The sequence below is a fragment of the Lotus japonicus genome, chromosome 1 (assembly GCF_012489685.1).
Source record: "Lotus japonicus ecotype B-129 chromosome 1, LjGifu_v1.2".
Classification (NCBI taxonomy): Eukaryota; Viridiplantae; Streptophyta; class Magnoliopsida; order Fabales; family Fabaceae; genus Lotus; species Lotus japonicus.
This window is the reverse complement of record NC_080041.1, coordinates 92,244,731-92,267,139: the sequence shown is the minus strand read 5'-3', so window position 1 is coordinate 92,267,139 and position 22,409 is coordinate 92,244,731. Positions and strand designations below refer to the sequence as shown.

General features: G+C 38.4%; 1 protein-coding gene across 1 annotated transcript; it reads left to right on the top strand.

The window, feature by feature from the left end:
* Positions 1–1,668: 1,668 nt before the first annotated feature.
* Positions 1,669–6,240, top strand: LOC130727813 (endoglucanase 10-like). The gene is made up of 7 exons (XM_057579066.1): positions 1,669–1,822; positions 1,981–2,298; positions 2,690–2,973; positions 3,675–4,112; positions 4,837–4,981; positions 5,167–5,333; positions 5,421–6,240. Exons 2-7 carry the CDS (start codon positions 2,082–2,084, stop codon positions 5,751–5,753), a joined length of 1,584 nt encoding a protein of 527 aa, XP_057435049.1. The 5' UTR covers positions 1,669–1,822; positions 1,981–2,081; the 3' UTR covers positions 5,754–6,240.
* Positions 6,241–22,409: the final 16,169 nt, after the last annotated feature.

The following is a 22,409-nucleotide window of genomic DNA, read 5'->3' as shown; positions in this document are numbered from 1 at the left end:
TTGTGTTTCGTCGCGGGCCAATTATTTACGGTCTATGCATTAATTGGATTAAATCAAGCTGATAAAAAATAAGGATCTACTAGTTTAAGCTTTCCCTTCAAAAAAGTTGAAACTAGTAACTGTTGACCCAAAACAAACTGAAATTCAAAATTAAGCTGAAATGCTGAATTCATCCCCTACTAGTTTTATTTCTCTTTTCATTTTTTTAGGGTTAAAAGATACTTGATAACTTACTTTCAAAGGAAGGTACACCAACACATATAAGAGGTCAAATTTAGAGGAAAATCTTTAATCCAGACATAGCTAATAGAAGAGAGTCTTCCTACATATAAAATTTGCTATTTTTAACATGGCATGGAAAGTCATAGATAATTATGAATAAGAATAGAGAGATATACACTTTTTTTTGTTACATTAAGGAAATAAAAGAACAACAACAACTAAGAAACTAAATCATGGCAAAGCAAAGGCACCGCCGATGACAGGGGTAAGCTCCAAACTTTCCACTCCCATCCTTCCTGAACCGCAAGTTTCGCCAGCGCAACCTCAACAACATTCCGATCCCGGGGTACATAGCTAAGTGCCTAAGTGTTACATCCTAGCTCCTTGCAAGCAAAGCTCGAGTCATAATAATCTCCCATGCCAGTGGTCTTGCACATCGTTGTTGCTGAGGATCACTTGCTGTAATTCCAAGCAGTCCACATTGCAAATAACCTTGTGGAAGTCGAGCTCCCAAGTATGACAAGCCCTCTGTGGAGCGCTGCGAGCTCAGCCTGAAACGCATTCCTAGAGCCATGGAAAAGCCAGAAATCCATCTGCCATGGCTGTCGAATATACTTTAAGTTGAACCTACGATCATTCTATAGTAACTAAATTTGTTTGGGAATTTACAAAATAAATATTGTATTTTGAAAATAAACGCTTTATTTTTTCAATTTCAAGAGTATTCACTCACTCTATATTAGTAAAATTGTTTTGGTGCGGCTTCAAAATCATGTCGACTGATTAACAATTTACTAAACTTCTTCCTTATATCAAGCCCTTAAAAACCTGTCTCAAATCAAGCAAAGACTATAAAAACTTACTTAAAGAGAAAGAGAACTCTAGCTCATTTATTTATAAACACAAGTATTTCCCAATTTATAATACACAATTTATTAGTATATTACTAAATTCTCTAGAGAGGTTGAGTTTACCTACCAACCTAGTTTTTTTTTAATGAACTGTTTTCATATGTGCAAGTTTCAGAGTAAAACTAAACAGAACATATTTAAATAATTTAAATATCTTATAGACTTGACAATTTCTTTCTATATTTAATAGATATAAATTAGTTCGGAAAATTGTGGCATTTTCTCATGACTTATCAGACATTTTTAAGAGGTCAAACTTATTTCATAATTTTTACATATATCTAGTTTGTCTACTAGTAAATCAACCATTTGGAGGTTCCACACTTGATGTTTGAGGAAAGATGAAATTAGAAGAAAAAAAGCATAATTAGGGTGGTTGTTAAAGATGAAGGGTCCTTCTCACTCAACTCTTAACCGCCAGCTAGTCTACGGTCCAAATCAACAACAAAAGCCCACCGACAAAGATGGCCTTACCCATCTGTTGACTCCCTCCTTTTACCTTTATACCCTCATAATCCACCGACACAACCAACTTCACAAGGGTACTCTCGTCATTTAAGAAAACAACAGTACCTACCTACCTCCAAATCTAGAGACACCACCACAGATATTCTCCCGCCACCATTCCCACTGTATTCTCTCCCCCAATCTCGCCGCTATCGGGTCGGGTCGGGCATTGCATTTTCCGGGTAAGATCCAACACCACAGTGTACTACGTTGTCGGTGACGTTCTGTATTTGTCGATTTCTGACATTTACAACAACGATCTGAAACCACCCTGTTTCCAAATATAGCTATTGTCGTTGTCATTCGCTGTTGCGTTTGCTGAATCATTTTGTCTCTCTAGGAAGTGCTGCATTTTGAGCTGGTTCACGAGCAACACCAATGTGTTGAATTTGATTTTATAGATCCAGGCCCCAAACTCTGTTGCGGTTTGAACTTTGCATAATGGGGCAGAAATCGAGGTCCAAAGGGTGCTGCGGTTGGTTTGTGGCGGTTCTGATTCTGGCTCTCGTCATCGGCGCCATCGCTTACACCATTAAGAAGAAGTTTGGTCACTCTGACTCCGATAACCCAGCTCCGGTTCCTGGTCCACCCGGCGCCATTGACCACAAATATTCCTCTGCACTCAAAACTGCAATGCAATTCTTCGATATACAAAAATGTAATCTCTCTTACCATCTATATATAGATCACCTTTAAATGTTCATTATTGCAAATTTCATGTTCTATATAGTCAAGCCTGGGTTTGAGTGGTGTGTTAAGGTCCCACATTGACTAGAGTTAGACCTAGTTCAAATTCGAATATGGTATTAGAACATATCTAGATTTGTTACCATCTATATATGGATCACTTGTAAATGTTGATTCATTGAGGGGTGTGTTAAGGTCGCACATTGACTAGAGTTAGGTCTAGTCCAAATTCGAAGACACTTGTGCGATTTTTTTTTTGGGTTTGAGAGGTAAATCTGCTAGAGACAATAGGTGTGTTTAATGCTGCATAATATGCATATGATTGGTGTTCGTTGAGTTAACGGTCATGTTTCCTCTTGCAGCTGGCAAGTTAGTTAACAACAAAATAAGTTGGAGAGGGGATTCAGCTCTAAAGGATGGAAGCCAAGCGAAACTGGATCTATCAAAAGGAATGTATGATGCTGGGGATCACATGAAGTTTGGTTTTCCCATGGCTTTTACTGCCACGGTGTTATCATGGGCCATTCTGGAATATGGAGATCAAATGGACGCTGTTGGCCAGTTGGATCCGGCACAAGATTCGCTGAAATGGATCACTGATTTTCTTATCAACGCTCACCCTTCTGAAAATGTTCTTTATATTCAGGTTACTGTACTTTTCAACTTCCATTTGATGCTAGCTTTCTCTGTAAGTTAGCTAGATTGCATGCATAAATAATATTTCTTTTCTGCTTATAAGGACATCCACACACACTCTGTACTTCATAATAATTCTTGGAATGTTTTCTATAGTTAAACTACAGGATCCGACTTAGATCCATTGATTTTGTAAAAATAATTAAATGATGTGGTACTACCTGTTCATATGATGTGACTTTCAGTGATGTAGTGCTACCTGTTCAAAATCAATTAAATGCTTTAACTAGATGTTTAAAATGTCTCTTAGTTGTAAGTTATGACAATGAAGTGGCACATTCTTGTTTCTTTATGGTGAAAAACTACTGCCTTAACAGTTGGTCTGATTTAAAATCAAAAGTATATTTGTTGTTCTTCCGGGATTGGTTTTCTATTTGTAAGATTATTGGTATATTTGTGGTATTAAGGAAAGACCATGTGATTAGATAAGTGATCTTGTACCGGGAATTCTACTGATATGTGATATTATAGACTTCCTTCTATTTTATTTCCCTTTATACTTCCTGTCTTTTTTGTATGTGCATATGGTGATCGAGTAACTCCAGATTACTATTTGTCCTCTCCATGTTCAGTCACTTCAACCTTTTTCTTTTGTTGTATTAGGACTGTCAGGCTTTTAACGAGTTTAATTTATTAAAATTACCGTGGCAGGTGGGTGATCCTGTTGCAGATCATAAGTGTTGGGATAGACCTGAAGATATGACGGAGGAGCGGCCACTCACGCAAGTGAACGCGTCTTGTGCCGGATCAGACGTTGCAGCTGAAACTGCAGCAGCCATGGCATCAGCATCGTTGGTCTTTAAAAAGACTAATTCTACTTATTCAAGCACTCTTCTCAAGCATGCAAAACAGTTGTTTACGTTTGCGGACAAGAATAGAGGATCTTATAGTGAGAATATACCTGAAGTCGCAACGTATTATAACTCAACTGGATATGGTGATGAGCTCTTATGGGCTGCTAGTTGGCTGTATCATGCCACAAATGATGATTCTTACCTTGACTTTGTGGTTGGCCAAGATGGAGAAGACTATGCTCAATTCGGAAGCCCAACCTGGTTCAGTTGGGACAACAAGCTTGCCGGAACTCAGGTATCAGTAAATGCTCAATCTTTTATCCCAGTTTCTAATTTGTGATTTTTAACAACGGAAGATTATCATTAGAGTTATGAATGTTGCTAATTGCTATAGGTAATGGTTTTTATATTTTTATTTTATTTCAACCTCCACATCACACAAATAGTCAAAGGACCTCTTGGCTTAAATTTATTTCTTCAGATCAGAGTAGATCTTTTTTTTTTAACGTCCAATGCAAGCTATTATTCAACCGATAAAGGAAGCAGTAGAGCTGAATCAAGGCTTGTGGCATTCTCTTATCCTCAATTAATATATGTATGAGTGAACATATAAAGGAAAGCGAGTGCTCTTTCATGTAACAACGAGATTAGTAAATTTTGATCATTAGATCTATCTATGAAAGGTCAAGATTAAAATATAAAGTCATGTAACTGTATGACCAATGTATGGTTGTGCAATCAATATTTAATACTCTCGTTTCTCACAATTAGAACACTTTTCACTCGATATGCCCCATACATATGAGATTACTAATGTATTCCCATTTGTTTTTAGAATAAGAATATTAGCAATATTTTCAAGTTCAAAATGTAATCAGGCTGTACTTCTAAAATAGAAGTGGGGCCCTTAGGTACTCCCATTTGTATTTTAGGAGTATGTTAGTAACCTGCATCTTTACAAATGCGAAGTGTTAAATATATATTTCCTTTCCTTTAGTAAATATGCCTTCTTTGTGCAGGTTTTGTTATCCAGATTAAGCTTCTTTAAGAAGGACCTTTCAAATTCACATGGCTCTGGCCTGCAAAGTTACAGGAAAACTGCTGAGGCTGTGATGTGTGGCCTTCTTCCAGAATCTCCAACAGCCACAAAAAGCAGAACAGATAGTAATTTTCTCGTTGAATGCTATATCATATAACTGGATTCTCGCATCTATAATCTTCTCTATTTCTATCTCCTCTGCCCCAACTAAAATCAATAGTTTTAAACAATTGAACCCCCAATTTTAGAAATATTTTTCTACGGCTATGCATATATGTTCTATAATTCGCTTTTTATTTTTCTTACACAGATGGTCTTATATGGGTGAGCGACTGGAACTCTCTACAGCAACCTGTTGCTTCTGCATTCTTAGCTGCTATTTACAGCGACTATATGCTTACATCGCGGACTCCGAAACTAAAATGTGATTCAGATTCCTATACCCCAGCAGATCTTCGGGACTTTGCCAAATCCCAGGTATGCATTCATTATTATTTTCTTTGCACTGAATATCAGCTTGGAGTGATCCACGTCCAAATTGAAAAATCTATGTTATACTTCTAGGCTGATTATGTATTGGGCAAGAATCCTATGGATATGAGTTTTCTGGTGGGATATGGAGATAAGTTCCCACAATTCGTGCACCATAGGGGGGCTTCAATCCCTGCTAACGCGAAAACCGGTTGCAAGGACGGCTTCAAGTGGCTTGATTCGACTGATCCCAATCCCAACGTAGCTACTGGAGCACTTGTTGGTGGACCCTTCTTGAATGACACTTACATTGATTCCCGGAACAATTCCATGCAAGCAGAACCAAGCACATATAACAGTGCTGTCTTAGTTGGCCTTCTATCCAGCTTGGTCACAACATCTTCTGCCCTTCAGTCCTTTACCTAAGTTGCAGCTTCCTCTCCCTCCGCAATTGCAATAAAGGTTGACAAAGATTGGAGTTTTATAGCTTTATTCATTTCCTGATCCTCATAAATGAAAGGTACTAAATATATGAAACATGATATTGTCACAATCATACGCTTGGTTGTATCATGTATGGGTGTAGATCATGGTGTCTGAATAGGTTAGTGCATGTTGTTCGTAAAATTCTAAAGCCAGAATCAAGTCTGCAAAGAAGCTTCTTTTGAGAGTAACTTCTGGGTTTCACAGTTGATTCTGAAGAAAAAGATGATCTGAATATGCTATTAGTCGTTAAGATATTTGGGTGTAGTTTAATTTTGGGTTGTTACCTCACCAGCTCTGATCTATTTTGTTGTACTTGTTTGTAGAACATCTGATGATGTGATCACATTATTAATCTTCGATTGTCATTTGTTGTACACAAAACCATCCTACCCCACTGTATATATTTTCCTGTCATTTTTTATTATTATTATTAGATTGTGATGATGTGGTCATAGGGACTAGATCTTGAAGGTAAGAAAAACTTTTAAAAACTGATCCAGCTCAAGTGAGTGAGTGATCTGAATGCATAAAGGTAGAAAGCTTCATGTCTGAGACCCCAGAATTTGGATTTTCAATGAAACCACGTTTTAGGTTCATCATATATTCGTGAACTTTCAACATGTCAATGATTTCGTTTCCTTTTCTCATAATTCATAGAGGGAGTTCATACATTGAACTTTCTATGCCCAACGGCATAATTCAGAATGTTGAAAGTCGTGTGAAACTGGCTATTGAAAAGGGAAAGATGGAAGCCAAGTGATAGAACACTAATTGGGCTTAAGCTCCAACACGCTGAAGGGATCTTATTAAATATTAATTGATAGACATTTCACTTTCTATTTGGGGCTTCTGTTCATTGGGCCTGTTATTTTAGTTTTATTATTCTAGATAATAATTCTAGCTCATGTTCTAGAAGTTTAGGTTTTACTATGTATTTTACTATTTTGCATTTGAATGGATGAATCAGAAAATTGAAATATTTTTATCTTTCTTCTTTATTTTCTTAGCTTTAGCCTTTAGGGTTCATAGTGTTCCTCCTTGGTAGGAATTAGCTTCCTATCACCAAGTCCAAGAAAACATTTCTAAAAAGTAAGAAAAGCTACACAATAATTCAATCGGCTTTGGGTTGACATCAATCTGTTCCTAATGGACATATATCTTAGCTGTTTTTTCTGACAGAAACATTTGTATTTGACATTTTTTTTATTAAATTGTATTCGACATTGATTACAATTTTGTTGTTTTATTTCATGAGTATCTTAAAAATTGTTATAACAAAATTATGCTTTACTTTTGACTTGTAATAGACGAAATAATAACGAAATACTAAATATTATAAAAATGGGTAATTTAGATTACCCCTCTAAAAATGTATATTTGAAGATGTAATAAGAAATTCTTTTAAAGGCCTATAAGGGAAGAGTAGCTAACACTTCAGTTGAGAGCGAGCTATAAGTTGAGATAAGGGGGTCTTGGTACCGTTGCATCGCATTCAACCACCGAATCTAATCTCTATTCAATTTTAAAGAAATTTTAACTGTTTAATCTAATCACTATTCAATTTTAAAGAAATTTTAACTGTTTCACAAGTCTGCCACAATTGTACCCAACAGGTCATGGCAGGAGTTAATATTTCATTAGGGCAAAATATTTGTATCACTCATACCATGACAATAGTTGGATACAGTTAAACATCCTTGAATAATCCCTTCACAATTATTTTGAGAAATGTCAAGACTAGAGTCTTAGTAAGTCACTGATTGGAAGTTGTCTTCTTTATATAAGAAAAGGAGATAACAGATGAGAGAAGCATGGCCAATGTGGGACTTTAGAGAGTAGGCTAATGGTTAATTTCAATGAGAAATTTCAAATTGACATTTTTTTGTGTTTTTTAACCATTCAATTCTTGGAAGTAAGTCTTAGTCCATTTATAATAATTGTAGATCTTAACATTATCTTTGAAATACCACCGTTTTCACACCAAAATGATATCTTCAACTCTAAATATGAATTCTCGTTTATCCATATCTCAAGTCTCAACATATTGTAGTGAAATCTTTATTTTGACTGCTATGCCAAATATGATAAAAGCATGATAGTTGTTACGAATGGCAACTTAGTTTGGACAATTGCTGTGCCTATCTCCCGAGAGGGAACAATAATGTTTGTTTCGCCGTGAGTATCTTGGAACTAAGAGGCTTCAGTAATCAGTATTTGCTTTGCTTCTGAGTTCTTTGACTGGTTAATATCTAGTTGTTAACCTGAAAATTTTGATCAAGTCTTTATAAGTCGAATTGCATGAAGAAATATGAGTCGAAGATCAATTCATCAAGGAGCTGTTAGTTGTGTTGGTGATTAATGTATTTCGACAAGATAAAGGTAAAAGATTTAAGTGTAATGCTTAATTTAGAGAATATTGCCAACATTGAATAAATATCTCAATTAGTAATTCAGAGCAGTTGTAACGGGCATTTCGACTATCGATCTAGAGCAGTTTAAGACTTGCAAGACGCATGGAAGCTAGTTAGTTCAACCAGGACACGTGTAAGGTTGAGATTTTTTGACCGTTAGCGTTCAGTTGGAATTTTGCGAGATTTGTAACCTCAACCGAGGGTTGGCAAATGATTGTTTGAAAAATTCTCAGTAAAGCTCAAAGTCCAAGCAAATGTGACTAATAGCACATTAAGAGTTCTTGACTCTTGAGTATGTATTATGCAAAGCCATTTCCAAATTAATGCAAATTTATTACCAGTTTTATCTCTTGTCATATTTTTCTTCATCTTTTCGTTAAGTTCTTTGAAGAGTAGCCTTCTTGTAAATTCTAAAACTTGGGCGCGTTAATTTCGGGTAAGCCCTAGTGCATTGAACTGCACAAATAAATGTTGCACACCATGTGTTTGACAAAAATAAAAATGACAGTAATATAGGGAAGAACGTTAACTCATTTTCTGCTACCTTAATCCCAAGCTTTTTTGAATCATCTGTTAATTAATTATGTTCTTGTAATCTTTTCATTCAATACATGTTGTAAAAATAATTGGGATGCCAGACATAAGCCACTTGCTAATTGCTATATATAGGTCACGGTACAAATTGCAGCATAGTATTGAATGCTTCAATTGCATTTTTCACAATGTTTTCTTCACTCTAGCAAATTTATTCAATTCCTTGACATCTAATCATTTAATACAAACTGATAATGTAATAACATGGGCTTTGAACAGATAAATATAGTAATGTACATTTTGTTTACTGAATATCTTTATGCTAATAAATGAAACTTAGTAAACTTGTTGGAGTCCAGGCCCAAGTCCCACAAAGTGATTCTCACAACTGTGTGAATTGACCAAAAAAAAAAAAAAAACAACTGTGTGAATATAATTGATCAAAAAAAAGTTTTAAGAGTAAAAGTCCCACATCGTTGAGATCCTTGGAATTGTGTACGCTGAGGATTTTTGCTTTAAACCTACCGATGTGGGATCTTTATATCATTTCTACATGATGCTAATAAAATCTTCACCAAATAGAGCTGTTGAATTTGGGTACCATATGATCAATATAACAGAATTTTGCTTCCTTTTTCTCTATATATTACCTTTTATATTAATTGTTCTTATTCTCTAACATTCCCTGAAGTTCAAGTGAGTCTGTGAGTGCTTCCTCTTTATTTTTGGTTTAGCTAGAAGAAAGAAAGAGGAAGGAATTGTAATTCTTAGTTATTGTCTGTGTTGTTCTAAGGCCAACTAATGTTATATTGACACTGAGCATTAGGAGTTTTTAATCCTAAGATTAATGAAGTCATCATGATTCATCCTAATCCTATTTAATTTCCCTCTTCCTTAATTTTTTTTTTGTAGATTGAACATGCCAAAGCCTAAAGGAATCTCATGGCAGAGGTTGACATCAATTCAACAGTCAAGGGTAAGGTTACACTGAGATACTGCTTTTCTGCTTGATTTCGAATGTACACTCGCATTTTTGTCTATCACACAGGTCTTTTTCTCATATAAAAACATTTGTATTTGGCATTGGTAACTATTTTAATAGTTTTAATTATTTCCAAGATTTAATTGCGTGAGCATCTTCAAATATTTGTTATAACCAAATATTTGGTTATAACAAAATTATGCTTTATATTGGCGGACCTTGTTGATGACAGGAGTCCCTCAAAAAAATTTAGAAAAAATTCTAAAAAGGATTTGGGTAAAAAATAAATATTCAGTTGATACTATATAAAATAAAATTTGTGTTGTCTTACACAAGACTCAATACTGGTTCAGTGGCTGAGAACCACGCTTAAGATGACAAGGGCTGAGGTTCAAATGTTGCCTTAGTTCTTTTCACATTTTTTTATTTTTAACAACTAGTTTCACTTACCTTTTGACCTGGCCTTAGTTAACTTGCACAAATATTAAAACTTATAAAAGAAAGTTATTTAAAGGTAAAATATATATCCATAAACCAAAAATTGAAAAAAAAAAAGAGAGTAAATTTTCAAGATTATTAACCTAACTTATAATAAATTTTCAACATCCATATTCTATGAACTATTTTTTTATGAATATTTGTGTATTAATAATAAAAAATATTATAGTTTATATATTGAAATCTTCTTTTAGCTCCCTTAAATTTTTTCTTCAAGTTCCGCCACCGATACCAATAAATTTGTTAATACTATCGGTTAAAATGTCTTTAAATTATGCTTTATTGTTAACTTGTACTCCCTCCGTTCCTTTTTTTTTTTTGACATACTCCTCCGTTCCTTATTAACTGTCAACTTTGAAGAAAAAAAAATGTTCCTATATATCTGTCCACTTAGAGTTTCAAGAGAGCATTAATTGGTGTTTTTTTCCAAAAATACCCTTATAGAAACAATAAATGAAGAAAGATAAAATACATTTTAAAGGGTGATATAGGAAAACAAATAATATTTTTATGAAAATTAACATAATTAATTGATTTCCTTAATTTGTATGAATCTTCTCTTCCTGGACAGATAAATAGGAACGGAGGAAGTAATAAACATAGTATGACTCAATCCTGTACAAGTATTCTAAAAAATGTACATATAAAATGATGTAATACTTTCTCGTCTGTAAGAAGTAGTTTTATATTTCTTATCTTACTAAATATAAGACATTTATACAATAATCTAGCAAAAAATATTGTACTCTTTCATATTTACCTTTTATATCTATTATGTGTTTTCAATTCCAAAATTTTAATTACCACCTAACATTAATTACTACTCATTTAACTAATTATGACTTTTGGTATATCGATACTGAGTGAATCCATTTATTGGTGGAAATCAATAAGTATAGTAAATATAATTAATGCAATGATTACTAATAATGAGAGAAAATGACACTGATACTGTTATTCTGAATGATTTATCTCATACTTTGAAAAAAAGAATGATTTATCTCATTAAAAATCAAACTGCATATACAAAAGTAAAATTAAAATGAAAGCTGTGATTTCGACTGTGTTAATCTCTCCCATATTTTTCTGTTTTGTATTATGCGTGAACTAATATTAGGCCCTCTTATATAAGAAGCTAAAACAAAATATTTGTACACGCAATGTTAATCAGCGGACACAAGTAAACAACCTTGAATATAAATTAATCAAAATAAAGTTTATCGGTAGAATCATGTATTAAAGATTCTCGATTGTGCTAAATGTGAGAAGTTGTCTCCTTTATATAAGAAAATGAGAGGAAAGAGAAGAGAAACTTAACCAATGTGGGACTTAAGAGAGTTAGCCAATGTGAATTTCGTACCTTTCCCTTTTTTCCCCTTTTTCAGATTTATGCATAAAATAAGGGTGCCCACTAGGGTGGGCACTTATAAAAATGGTCCATGGTGAACCAATGCTTAAGAACCGTTAGATATAGGAATCTAGGAATATTCTGAAAGTAGATGGTTAGGATTGAGTTTAGGTTAAAAGGGTAAAAACGTCATATCCTCTCTCTCTCATACTCAACTATTCTCAAACTTTCCTCATCAAAAACTCACTAGCCGGCGCCGCCTCCTCCGCCATGGTCCGCCACCACTATCGTTGTTGCTGCCCCTCCCCTCTTCTCGTTCAGAAAACACCACCATCGTCTCCTTTCCGGTGTTCTCTTCGACTGATAGCCAACTGTTCACCACCACAGTCAAACTCCAGATCTATGTATTTTTTGAACTCCCAGATCTATGTATTAATTGGTAAAGTCTGTGTTCATCAACCAGATCTATGTATTCATCTACGAGGAAAGAGATTTTCGTTTTCATCTACCAGATCACTATGAGATTGACAGAAAATTATGAGCGGTTCCTTTGATGATTTATTCTGTTTCAATCTCTTCCTCTCTCTGTATTTCATTTTTTAATCTTGTTGAATGACAATGGTTTTTCTGTCAATACGGGTTGTATTTCATTTGTGATTTTTCACTTTTTGGGAGGTAGACGGTGACAGGCCTGATGGGTTTCTTTATAGTAGTGGTGGTTCTATGTTATCTTCTTCTGGTTTGGAGCAATGGAGGATGACACAAGCACATCAATTTACCTTCTTGTCTGGTTTGGAAGTTTCTTCATCACTTGGATTATTCAGATTTACGGGTTCAAGAAAATTCTTTCTTTCTCTTTGATACGTGAGTGGTGTGCAGTGAAAATCTGGTTTTCTTTCAGATTTGGGGCAAAAACTGTGTTTGAGAGAAGATGAAACCAGAATGAAAAATATATATTTATTTATTTGAAATTACTAAAAACACCCTTGGTTCATGGGTGGACCAAAATGAAACTTGCCCACCCTAGTGGGCACCTAAAATAAAATACCAGTGCATTTCTGTATCATCTTTGTAAACTCTAGCCACATAATCTGTGCCCTCCACTCCAACAGAGAAAGAGGAAAACGAAAAACTCTATAACAGCAAAAACATAATGAAGGGGCATGACAATCATGAATAGCAACTTGGTTTCTTCTTCACAGTACAAATAGTTGCATATATATGTTATGTGATGGAATTTTACAAAATCAACCAAGAATCAATTTGATTTTATTATTGAGTAAATGTGCTCTCACTTTATTCCAACTTTTTAAACAAAACACACTAAAGGTTCCTCAGCCACCGTCTTCAACATGAACAATCACAAAAAGGAGAATAGGCCAACATAGTTACTAATGCATTTTAGTTAGTTGTTTGATCAGTTATAAAGAAGACAATAATATTGTAAGAAATATCGAATAAAAAATGAGACTAGTTCTGATTGCAATCATGATAATTTTTTCTTAACAACATCAAGCATTTCCTGAAATACAGGGGAATCGTGAATTCCACACAACACAAAATAAAAATTTACACAGCCATGTATCTCTGATCTCCTTACCTATCAAATCATAAGTAATAGATCCTTCAGCTACAATATATGATGTGAATGTGAATTATTCTATTCACCAATATAGAGATTGGGGATACATTTTTCCATATTCCAAATATGCTCAAAAACTATTTTATCATGCACAGTTTTTAGCAAATCTACACCTCCATGTAGCTTCCAAGATTTGCATCTCCCCTGTACTTTCCTTAATATTTTTAGCACCTTTTCTTGAATATACAATTTTATTCATAAACTGCACATGTCATAGTAATTTCAACATTGAAACTTAAAGTTGTCTTTGTTTCCTTTTCTCCTAATTAAGAGTAATTGATTTTGTTTTCCTTTTCTCAGAATTTAGAGAGTGAGGTCATACATACTTCCCATGCCGACGCGTTATTTAGAAAATTGACTCTCTTAGACGGAGAAGTGTATGTGAAACTAGCTAGTGAAAAGGGGAAGAGAGAAACCAAGTCCAAGTGTTTACACGGATTTTTGGTAAACAAATATCCTCTTAGTTCGACTAAAGGAAGTTTAGATTTCAGGGTCCTTTTGAGAAAACGCTTTGCCAAAGTGTTGTGTGTGAATGAATGTGTTTTCGACAACAACGAGCAACTCAGATGAAACTAGATTTTATTGAATACGACGATTACAAAACAGTCAAATAAACTAAAATAACATGAAAACTACATGAACTGCAGATTTCGACAAACTACACAAAAGAACTGGAAATCAACAAGCTGAAATGCAGGGAAACTAAAGTGTTGGTTCTGCAACATACTCCTCCATCATCACGTTTTGCTCCTTGAGTCTCATTGATGCGGACATTAGAGCTTTCTGGTGAATTTTTCAGAGTTTGAGTTGGGAACCCTTTTTCTGAATCAGATTTTCCTATTTATAGAGCTCCATGTCTCGCATGTCCCTGGCGGTTTTCTTCCTTGTTGGTCGGGTTAGTGGGTCTGATTCCCCACGATCTGATGCTTGTTCCGGAAGTTTCGTGCGTAGTGGTGGGGGTTGTGTTTCTTAACTGCCTCAACCGTTTCCTGGCCACGTTTTCGACCATCGTGGGGAGAGATTGACTTGGTCAATGTGGCACGTGTTACATGTGCCTGTGTTTAGTAGTAATTGTTGTTGTCGAATTTGGCTGCCCCATTAACTTGGTGCATTTTCCTTTTCCTTCCTTTTAGTCAGAATTCGACTACTCTGAGTATTTTGGGCTGAATGCGTTTTTCTTTTCTTGGGCCAAAATATTGGGCCAACAGATGCCCCCCAAAAATGTTGATTCTCGACTACCAGTCCTTGGAGAGATCAAGCATTTTTTGCCCGTGCATTTCGACGGAACTTGACGGCTGTTTGCGACTTTTCCCTTTCTGATTTCAAGTCCCATCAGAGATCCCATCGTTTGACTTTTGCTCCAATCAGAAGCCTTGACGTCTGACTTCGTCTGTCGTGTGCCGTCTCTACTTTAGAGTAATCATGGCCCTTTTCTAGCCTTTTCATTAGGGTTTGCGGTTATATAATAAAATAACCGTTGGATTTCAAAAATTTTATGCATCGTCCTGTAATGCGGCTTCACGTCCGACTATTCACTTGCCTATAAATACGCCATTGTTGGCCTTCTGCGAACTTTACCGTTCTTTCAAACACTCAAGTTTTCACCTTTAAGCTTTCAAACACTCACCCTTTTGCCTGATTTTGCTTGTGATCACCTTCAATCGTTTGGTTTCTGTTTTCCCGGTGTATTCTCTGAACATTTCTATGGCTTCTGGCTCTGGTTCTGACAATGTCCTCCCTTTGGCTGCTGCATGCGAGATGAATGAAGTCAAACGCACTCCCATTCCAGATCCGCCGTATGACGTGGAGAAACGGGCTATCTGGAAATCCCAGGTATTTATTCCTATTTCTGTGAATGGCAATTTACGTGCCATTTTGGGCCCTTTGAAGAAGGCGAAGAAGGGCAGGCCTAACAGTCTCCCTGAGGGCTACGAGCATTTTCACCCCAGCATTCGTGGGGATGAGCTCATTCTTGCATTTCAACCTTCTTACCGCTTCCCTTTTCTGAAAGATCCCAAGAGGGCTTTCAGGTCTGCGCCTCCTAACCCATCTGCTGGTGAGGGAGCCTATCTGAGATGGCTCGACAGGGTGGAGGCCAGTAAGTCTGGGCATTGGAAAGTGACTGGCATTTTCGACCTCATTCAGTTGTCGAGGTCGCCGATTACTTACAACCCTGCCATGCTTCTGAGTTCTCTTTTCTTTTGGGAGCGGTCCACCAATAGCTTTCATGTCCCCTTTGGGATGCTTTCTCCCACTCTTCTCGATGTTGCTGCAATCACTGGCCTTTGGGTGGTGGGTGACGATTATCATTCTTCTGCTGCCCCTACTAATCCTATCGCCATTCCGACAGATAACATTGCTTTCAGTAAGTTTATCAAAGATCACTATGTCGAAAATGGTGAGGTCTCCGATGCTGAGCATGTCGCGTTTCTACTGTATTGGCTTTCTGCTTATGTGTTCTGCACCAAATCTTTGAGGATTCCGGCTAAACTTCTTCCTTTAGCCAATCTATTACACGAGGGTCGAATTATCGCCATGGCTAGGCTCGTGCTCGGTAATCTCTACCAAATGATTAATGAAGCAATTGCTGACATTCGAGATCCTAAGGTGGCGTCTTTGAATGCAGCTGGTCCTTTTTGGCTTCTTCAGCTTTGGATGAATGCGGTTTTCGAACCATCTCTTCCAACCAAGAACCCTCCTCCTGTGGTGTCTAACACAAGGATCGACGCTTTCAGGCTTGAAGCTCTCACCCTTCCTTATGATGCCTCCACGTTCGAGTTTGACTTTAAGAAGTATTTCACCATGTTTTTCGAGCTGAAACGTTTCCGCTCGAGCTTTGCACCGTACCACAAACCCTCTTATGGCCCTCGGTGGCTAAGGAATTCATACCCTAATCTTCCTGGTTCGGAGAACCTTTCTCAACACCAAGTCGAGCTTTGGCAAACTATATTGTCTCCCAGGGTGTTAACCATCAACTTTGCCAGTAATGATTTTACTCTTTGCGGTTACAATCCTCAGCTCGTGTCTCGACAGTTTGGGCTGAGTCAAGATTTGCCCAATACCTTGTTCGACAAATCCCTCATCCTTTACCCTGGTACCATCACCAAACGTAGTGTTTTCGACACTACCATTGGCTACTATAATGAAGAGGAGCCACTTGGTCTTAGTCCTTTCAGTTTTACTCCATCCTTTTACGTCACCCAGGCGTTCAAGGCGTGGTGGTCTGCTTATTGGCATGATATTTCGACGCCAATTGAGGATTGCTTCCAGCGCATAACAAACATTTTTCTTTTGCAGAGGCAGGCCCCGAAGAAAACCAAAGGTATGCATATGTCTGAGATCAACGCTTTTCAACAATTCTTCGGTGTAGTATACTTTCCGGGTCCTCGACTTTAGGAAACGGTTGCCAAAGCAGCCCAAGTTCTAAGGCGAATGTGGGAAGCTAAAGCCAAGAAAACCCGATTGAGCCTTCCTTCTGATGAGGATGGTCTTTCTTTTGTTATTCGAAAAACCGGCTTTAGGTTCCCACCACTTCCTACTTGTAAGTATGCTTTGGCTTTTCCGGTGGTGCTTCCTAAGTGGGTTGATCATGTGAGTATCAAAATTTTTTACCACGGTGCACTGCCCCCTCGGAAGCGGGTGACCTGGACCAAGCGTTACCTATGGAATTACCCTCTCCATGTGCCGGTTGAAATCTTCAACCACATATCGATAAAATCGCTTATTGGTCAAGGTAATCATTTCGACCTGGCATCTTTGCGATATTTATGGCTTAATCTTCCTTTGTTTTCTTTTTGTAGCTGAACCAATTCCTCGACCGACCCCTCAGGCTTCTCCTCGGGTGGCTTCTACGATTGTCGAAGTGGAGGATGATGATGATGATGATGTTGCCTTGGCTGATAAGCTCAAAATTCCCAAGGTAATACTGAACCTTGTGAAACTCTGACTTTTACTCGCCGTGTATATCTTTGTGATCATTTGCTTTTGTTTCAGAGTCGAAAACGGGGAGCCACCCCAACTACTTCTGCAAGCCAAAAGAGAGCTAAAGGTGCTGGTGAATCCTCTGTGGGAAATCCCTCCCCGGCTAAATCAGCCAGTCAACGTGAGGAAGTGCAGCAAGGTGGTGAACAAGGTGTTGATGAGCAGGCTTCTAATCCTCTGCTTCAAGGTACTACACCAATTCCCGTCGAGACGGCTCAAGCCAAGAAGACCTCCGGAAAAAGGTCTAGTCGAAAATCTGGCAGCTCCTCTTCCCACCATTCTAAGAGTTCAACCAGCTCCAGTCCCCTCAGAGCATCTGGCCCTAAGGTGAATCGTTAGTTCACATCTTGTTTCAATTTGCATTCTTTTCCTCTTTCTCAATCATTTTTTACTTTTATTCTTCAGAGGGTTGGCATGTCTAAAATGGTTGTACCTCGGGCCATGTGGTTTTCTTCTAAACCTCCACCAATTGCCCTATCTAGTTCTTCGAGCGGTTTAGAGTCCTCTAGCTCGAGTTTAGACTCTACTGAGTCGGACCCTGTGTGGGACAAACTGACATTCTATTTTAACTCGAAACCAATTGCTTGGCAACATCCTGGTTGTGAACCCTATTATACCAAAGAATGTCGAGATAACCTTTCTAATTTTCCTCCACAGGATATGCAGAACCTGCCTTCCCCTGCTCGTGAAGAAAATATACCGCATGATGAAGTGCAGGGTGGTGAGGATCCAATCATTCAGCCTGACCAAGTGATTGGCGTAATGCCCCCACCCAAGGCTGATGTTCTGGCCTCTGCTCATTCCGAATCTTCTCCTCGACAGCTTCAAACTTCCCCTCAACAGCCTCGACTTTCTCCTCAACGACTTCAACAAGATGCTAGAGCCGCTTTGATCTCACCTCATGCTAAGGGAGGTTCAGCTTCTTCTAAGACGGCTGCCTCTTCTCATACTTCTAGTGAGAGGCTCAGTGCTCTTTTGGTCGAGGATCCTCTTTCCATCTTCTAGAGCTTCTTTGATGGTACTTTGGATCTCGAGTCTCCGCCGCGCCAAGCTGAAATTGCTGAGACTGCTCAGTCTGGTGGAGTGCCCGATGATAGCCGGATTGAGGCGGCTCTTGTTAAGTTAAAAGGGCTGGTTTTCGACACTGGCTTCATTGGCAGTGTCCGAGTCACCCCTCAATTAGGCCAAGAAGTGAAAGAACTGCTTGCCTTCCTCTTAAGCCAACAACTTGATCAGATTCAGGCAGATGCTCTCGTCGAGTTGCAAACTCTCGTGGTCGATATTGTGGCCACGCTTGACAAGGCCATTGCGGTGGAGCAATCCATTGAGACTAAAAAGGCACAAGTGACTTCCAATACCAATGGCTTATTGCCCGCGAAAGAAGAGGCTCTCAAGCTGACTGCTAGGAGGACTCTCATTGCAGCTGAGTTGTCGAGTGTTGATGCTCGACTGGATGAGCTTCATAGGGAGGTGGCCAGACTCGAGAAGCAAAAGGCCATGTTGATTGATGAAGGCCCAGCTGTGAATTCGCGACTGAATGCGCTGGCTGCTGAGTGCACGAGCGTGATGCTATCGACATCTCAACTTTCTAAGGAAGTAGCAGCGGAACAGCGTATGAAGCAAAGCTTGGATTCTAGGATTGCTGCTGCTGGGGTTCAGCTTGAAGCCTTCAAGTCGAGAATTTAAGCTTCATCATTGTTGTTTTATTGTAATGGCCATGGATCTATTATGGCCTTTGTTGCCAACTTTGTAACAATCATTCCTGTCCTGTAACTTTGTCCGATTTCTGATTAATGAATGACTTTGTATTGGCAATGCTCGACATGCTTTATTTTTCGATTTGCATTTTATCGTTGAATCAGCTTTCGTTTCATTACTTCTTGCATTGAATTGCTAGTCTCACCATTTAACTTGGTGCCTAATCTAACCTTTCAACTTCCAAGTTTCTTGGAAAACCACGATACTTTATAACGCTTTTATCACGTTCCTTTTCAACGACTCAAGAACTTCCTCCACTTGTGGTAGTGGTTGACGTGGCTTGCCGTGTTTGGATGACGCTTTGGTAACTGCATGCTTGCATTAATACGTCTGTTTGTTACTTCCCTACTATAAATGAAGCCGTTTTTTACTCGTCTTTCAACAGCAACTCTTTTCTTTCCATTCTCCCCTTCTTTCTGCGATCCAAGAACCTTTCATTCTTCACCATGGATAGCAGACTAATTCTTCGTCGTATCAGGGACTTGGCTTTCCAAGAGAACCTTTTCCAGAACCTGTATGACTCCTCTGCTGGCCTTGATGAGCTTTTAGGGCTCATTGATCAACTGCTTCAAAGGCCAATCATCGCGCGCGTTAGAATTCCTCTTCAGGAGTTCCAGGAGCTTCTCTTGGAGGCCAAACCTCTGTTTGAAGAGTTCCGGGAACTTTTAGTAATGGTGTTCTTTCAAGAACACCAAATAGATGAGTGGGGGGAGAAATTCGATTTTCTCCAGGCCTCTTTGGATCAGCAAGATCCTGAAGGTCTCGTTCGGTCAGTCGTCGAGATTCTTGCAGCCTCCCTTGAAGACTTGGTTGCTCGTCAAAAGAAGGCTCGACTTGAGGGCCAGATGGTGGCGCTGGTGGATCGATTAGCACCCATGCAAGCTAAATATGACGGATACAGAGCCATTTTTCCTTTTTAGGTTTCTAGTTTTATTTGTATTTTGCCATACTTGTAACGTTTTTCGATCAATGAATATAATTTGACAATTTTATCGTTCATGTTTCATTCGATTTTACATTCGTGCAACATTGGCTTATATGCTTTTAAATACTTGCCATTTATCGTAACACATTGACTCTGATTGCCCAATTCCTTAATCACGTAAGCATTATTGGGTAACGTTTTCTCGACTGTGAATGGCCCTTCCCAACTGGGGGTCCATTTCCCATAAGCTCTATCCTTTTTATCCATTGGGAGAATAACTTTCCACACATAATCCCATGTAATAAAAGATCGATCTCTAACCTTTTTATTGTATGCTTTAGCTATGCGATCCTTTTGCCTTGTTAAGACGTCTAGTGCCAAGAGCCTTTCTTCGTCGAGGTTGACCATTTCATCTAGCATCATATTCCAGTAAACTTCGCTTGGGATTTCTTCTTGTCTTTGAATTCGACATGATTGCAAATACACTTCTGCGGGCAGCATGGCTTCTTGGCCATAGGCCAGTCGAAAAGGCGTTGTTCCGGTCGCTTCTCTCGGAGAATTCCTGTAAGCCCACAAGACTTGGCTTAAAGACTCATGCCAACTTTTTGGTTTTCGACCCACGTGCTTTTTGATTAAGCTTATTAGAGTTTTATTCGCCGCCTCTACTTGACCGTTTGCCTGAGCGTAGTAAGGGGTCGAGGTTAAGAGTTTGATCCCCCAGGATTCTGCAAAAGCTGCCACTTTGCGTCCCACAAACACCGTGCCTTGGTCCCTTGTGATGGACTCTGGCAATCCAAATCGATATACAATGTGGTTTTGTATAAATTCGATCACCGTTTCCTGTGTTACGTTTTGTAGTGGGATGGCTTCGACCCATTTAGTGAAATAGTCGACTGTCACAATGATATACTTGTGCTGCTTTGATGAAGCTGGGTGAATTTCGCCAATTAAGTCTATTGCCCATCCCCTAAAAGGCCATGGCTTGATAATAGAGTGCAATTCACTAGCTGGCACATGCTGGATTCCTGAGTGTTTTTGGCAATCTTGACAACCCTTTGCGTACTCAATGCAATTTTTCATGATAGTTGGCCAATACAAACCTTGCCTAAATAAAATCCATTTCATTTTGGCCCCTGCTTGGTGAGCACCACACAGGCCATCGTGAGCAGCTGATACTGCTATAAATGCGTCGTCTTCGCTTAAGCATTTCAACAATGTGCCGTCGACGTTCTTCTTGAACAACTCGTTGCCTAAAATGGTGTAACTTAGAGCCCTATACTTGACTTTTCTATCAGTTGACCCTACTGGGTTCTGCAGGTACTCGACAATTGGCTTTCTCCAATCGTTAGGAGTTAAATTATTAATGACCATAACGTCGAGATCTGAAGGACTCAGTTTTTCTTTGATCTTAATTAACTCTGTCAACTTTAGCCTATCTATCATATACCCAGAAGCAATCTGCGCCAATTCATTGGCTTCTTGGTTCTCTATTCTAGGAACATGACCTATTCCAGCTTCGTCGAATTTAGCCAACAAATTGCTTGCTTTTACATAATATTTGGCTAGATGCTCACTAACGCACTTGTATTCTTTGGTAAGCTGCTTTACCACCAACTCAGAATCTCCTTTTATGACAACATTCTTTGCCCCGAGAGCTAGCAAGATCTCGAGGCCTGATATCAGCGCCTCATACTCGACTTCATTGTTCGAGCAATTGCCTTCGATTCTAAATTTGAACTTAGTGGGGGCGCCTTGCGGGGACATAATGAACATCCCGATTCCAGTTCCATTTTTGTGGCTGGAACCGTCGAAGTATAATTTCCAAGGCTGTATGCCTACGTAAGTCACGATTTCTTTAGGCACAGTATGATCTGCTAAGAAATCAGCAACCGCTTGCCCCTTAATTGCTTTTAATGGGGCATAAGTTAATGAATACTCGGTTAGGGCCAAAGCCCACTTACCAATTCGACTATGCAAGATTGGTTTGGATAACATGTGCTTTATTATATCATAATGAGAAAAAACCATTACATCGATTGGCTTTATATAATATTTCAACTTTACACAAGAAAAGTACAGGCATAGACACAATTTCTCGATCATAGTGTATCGAGTTTCTGCGCTATTTAACACCCTACTTAAATAAAATATGGCTCTTTCGTTGCCATCTTCATCTTCCTGAGCCAGCATACTCCCAATGGTTTCATCTGTGGCAGAAATATACAGCTTCATTGGCCTCCCTTTGATGGGTGGTACCATTACAGGTGGATTGGACAGGTACTTTTTGAGTTCATCGAACGCCTTCTGGTGCTCTGCTTCCCAGCGGAACACGTCTTCCTTTTTTAGTCGAAGAAGCGAGGAAAATGACTTGGTCTTTTCACTAAGGTTGGTAATGAATCTCCTTAGGAAGTTAATCTTCCCCAATAACGATTGTAGTTGCTTCTTGCTGGTTGGTGGACTTGTGTCGAGAATGGCTTTAGCTTTATTTTTGTTGATCTCGATGCCCTTTTTGTGCAC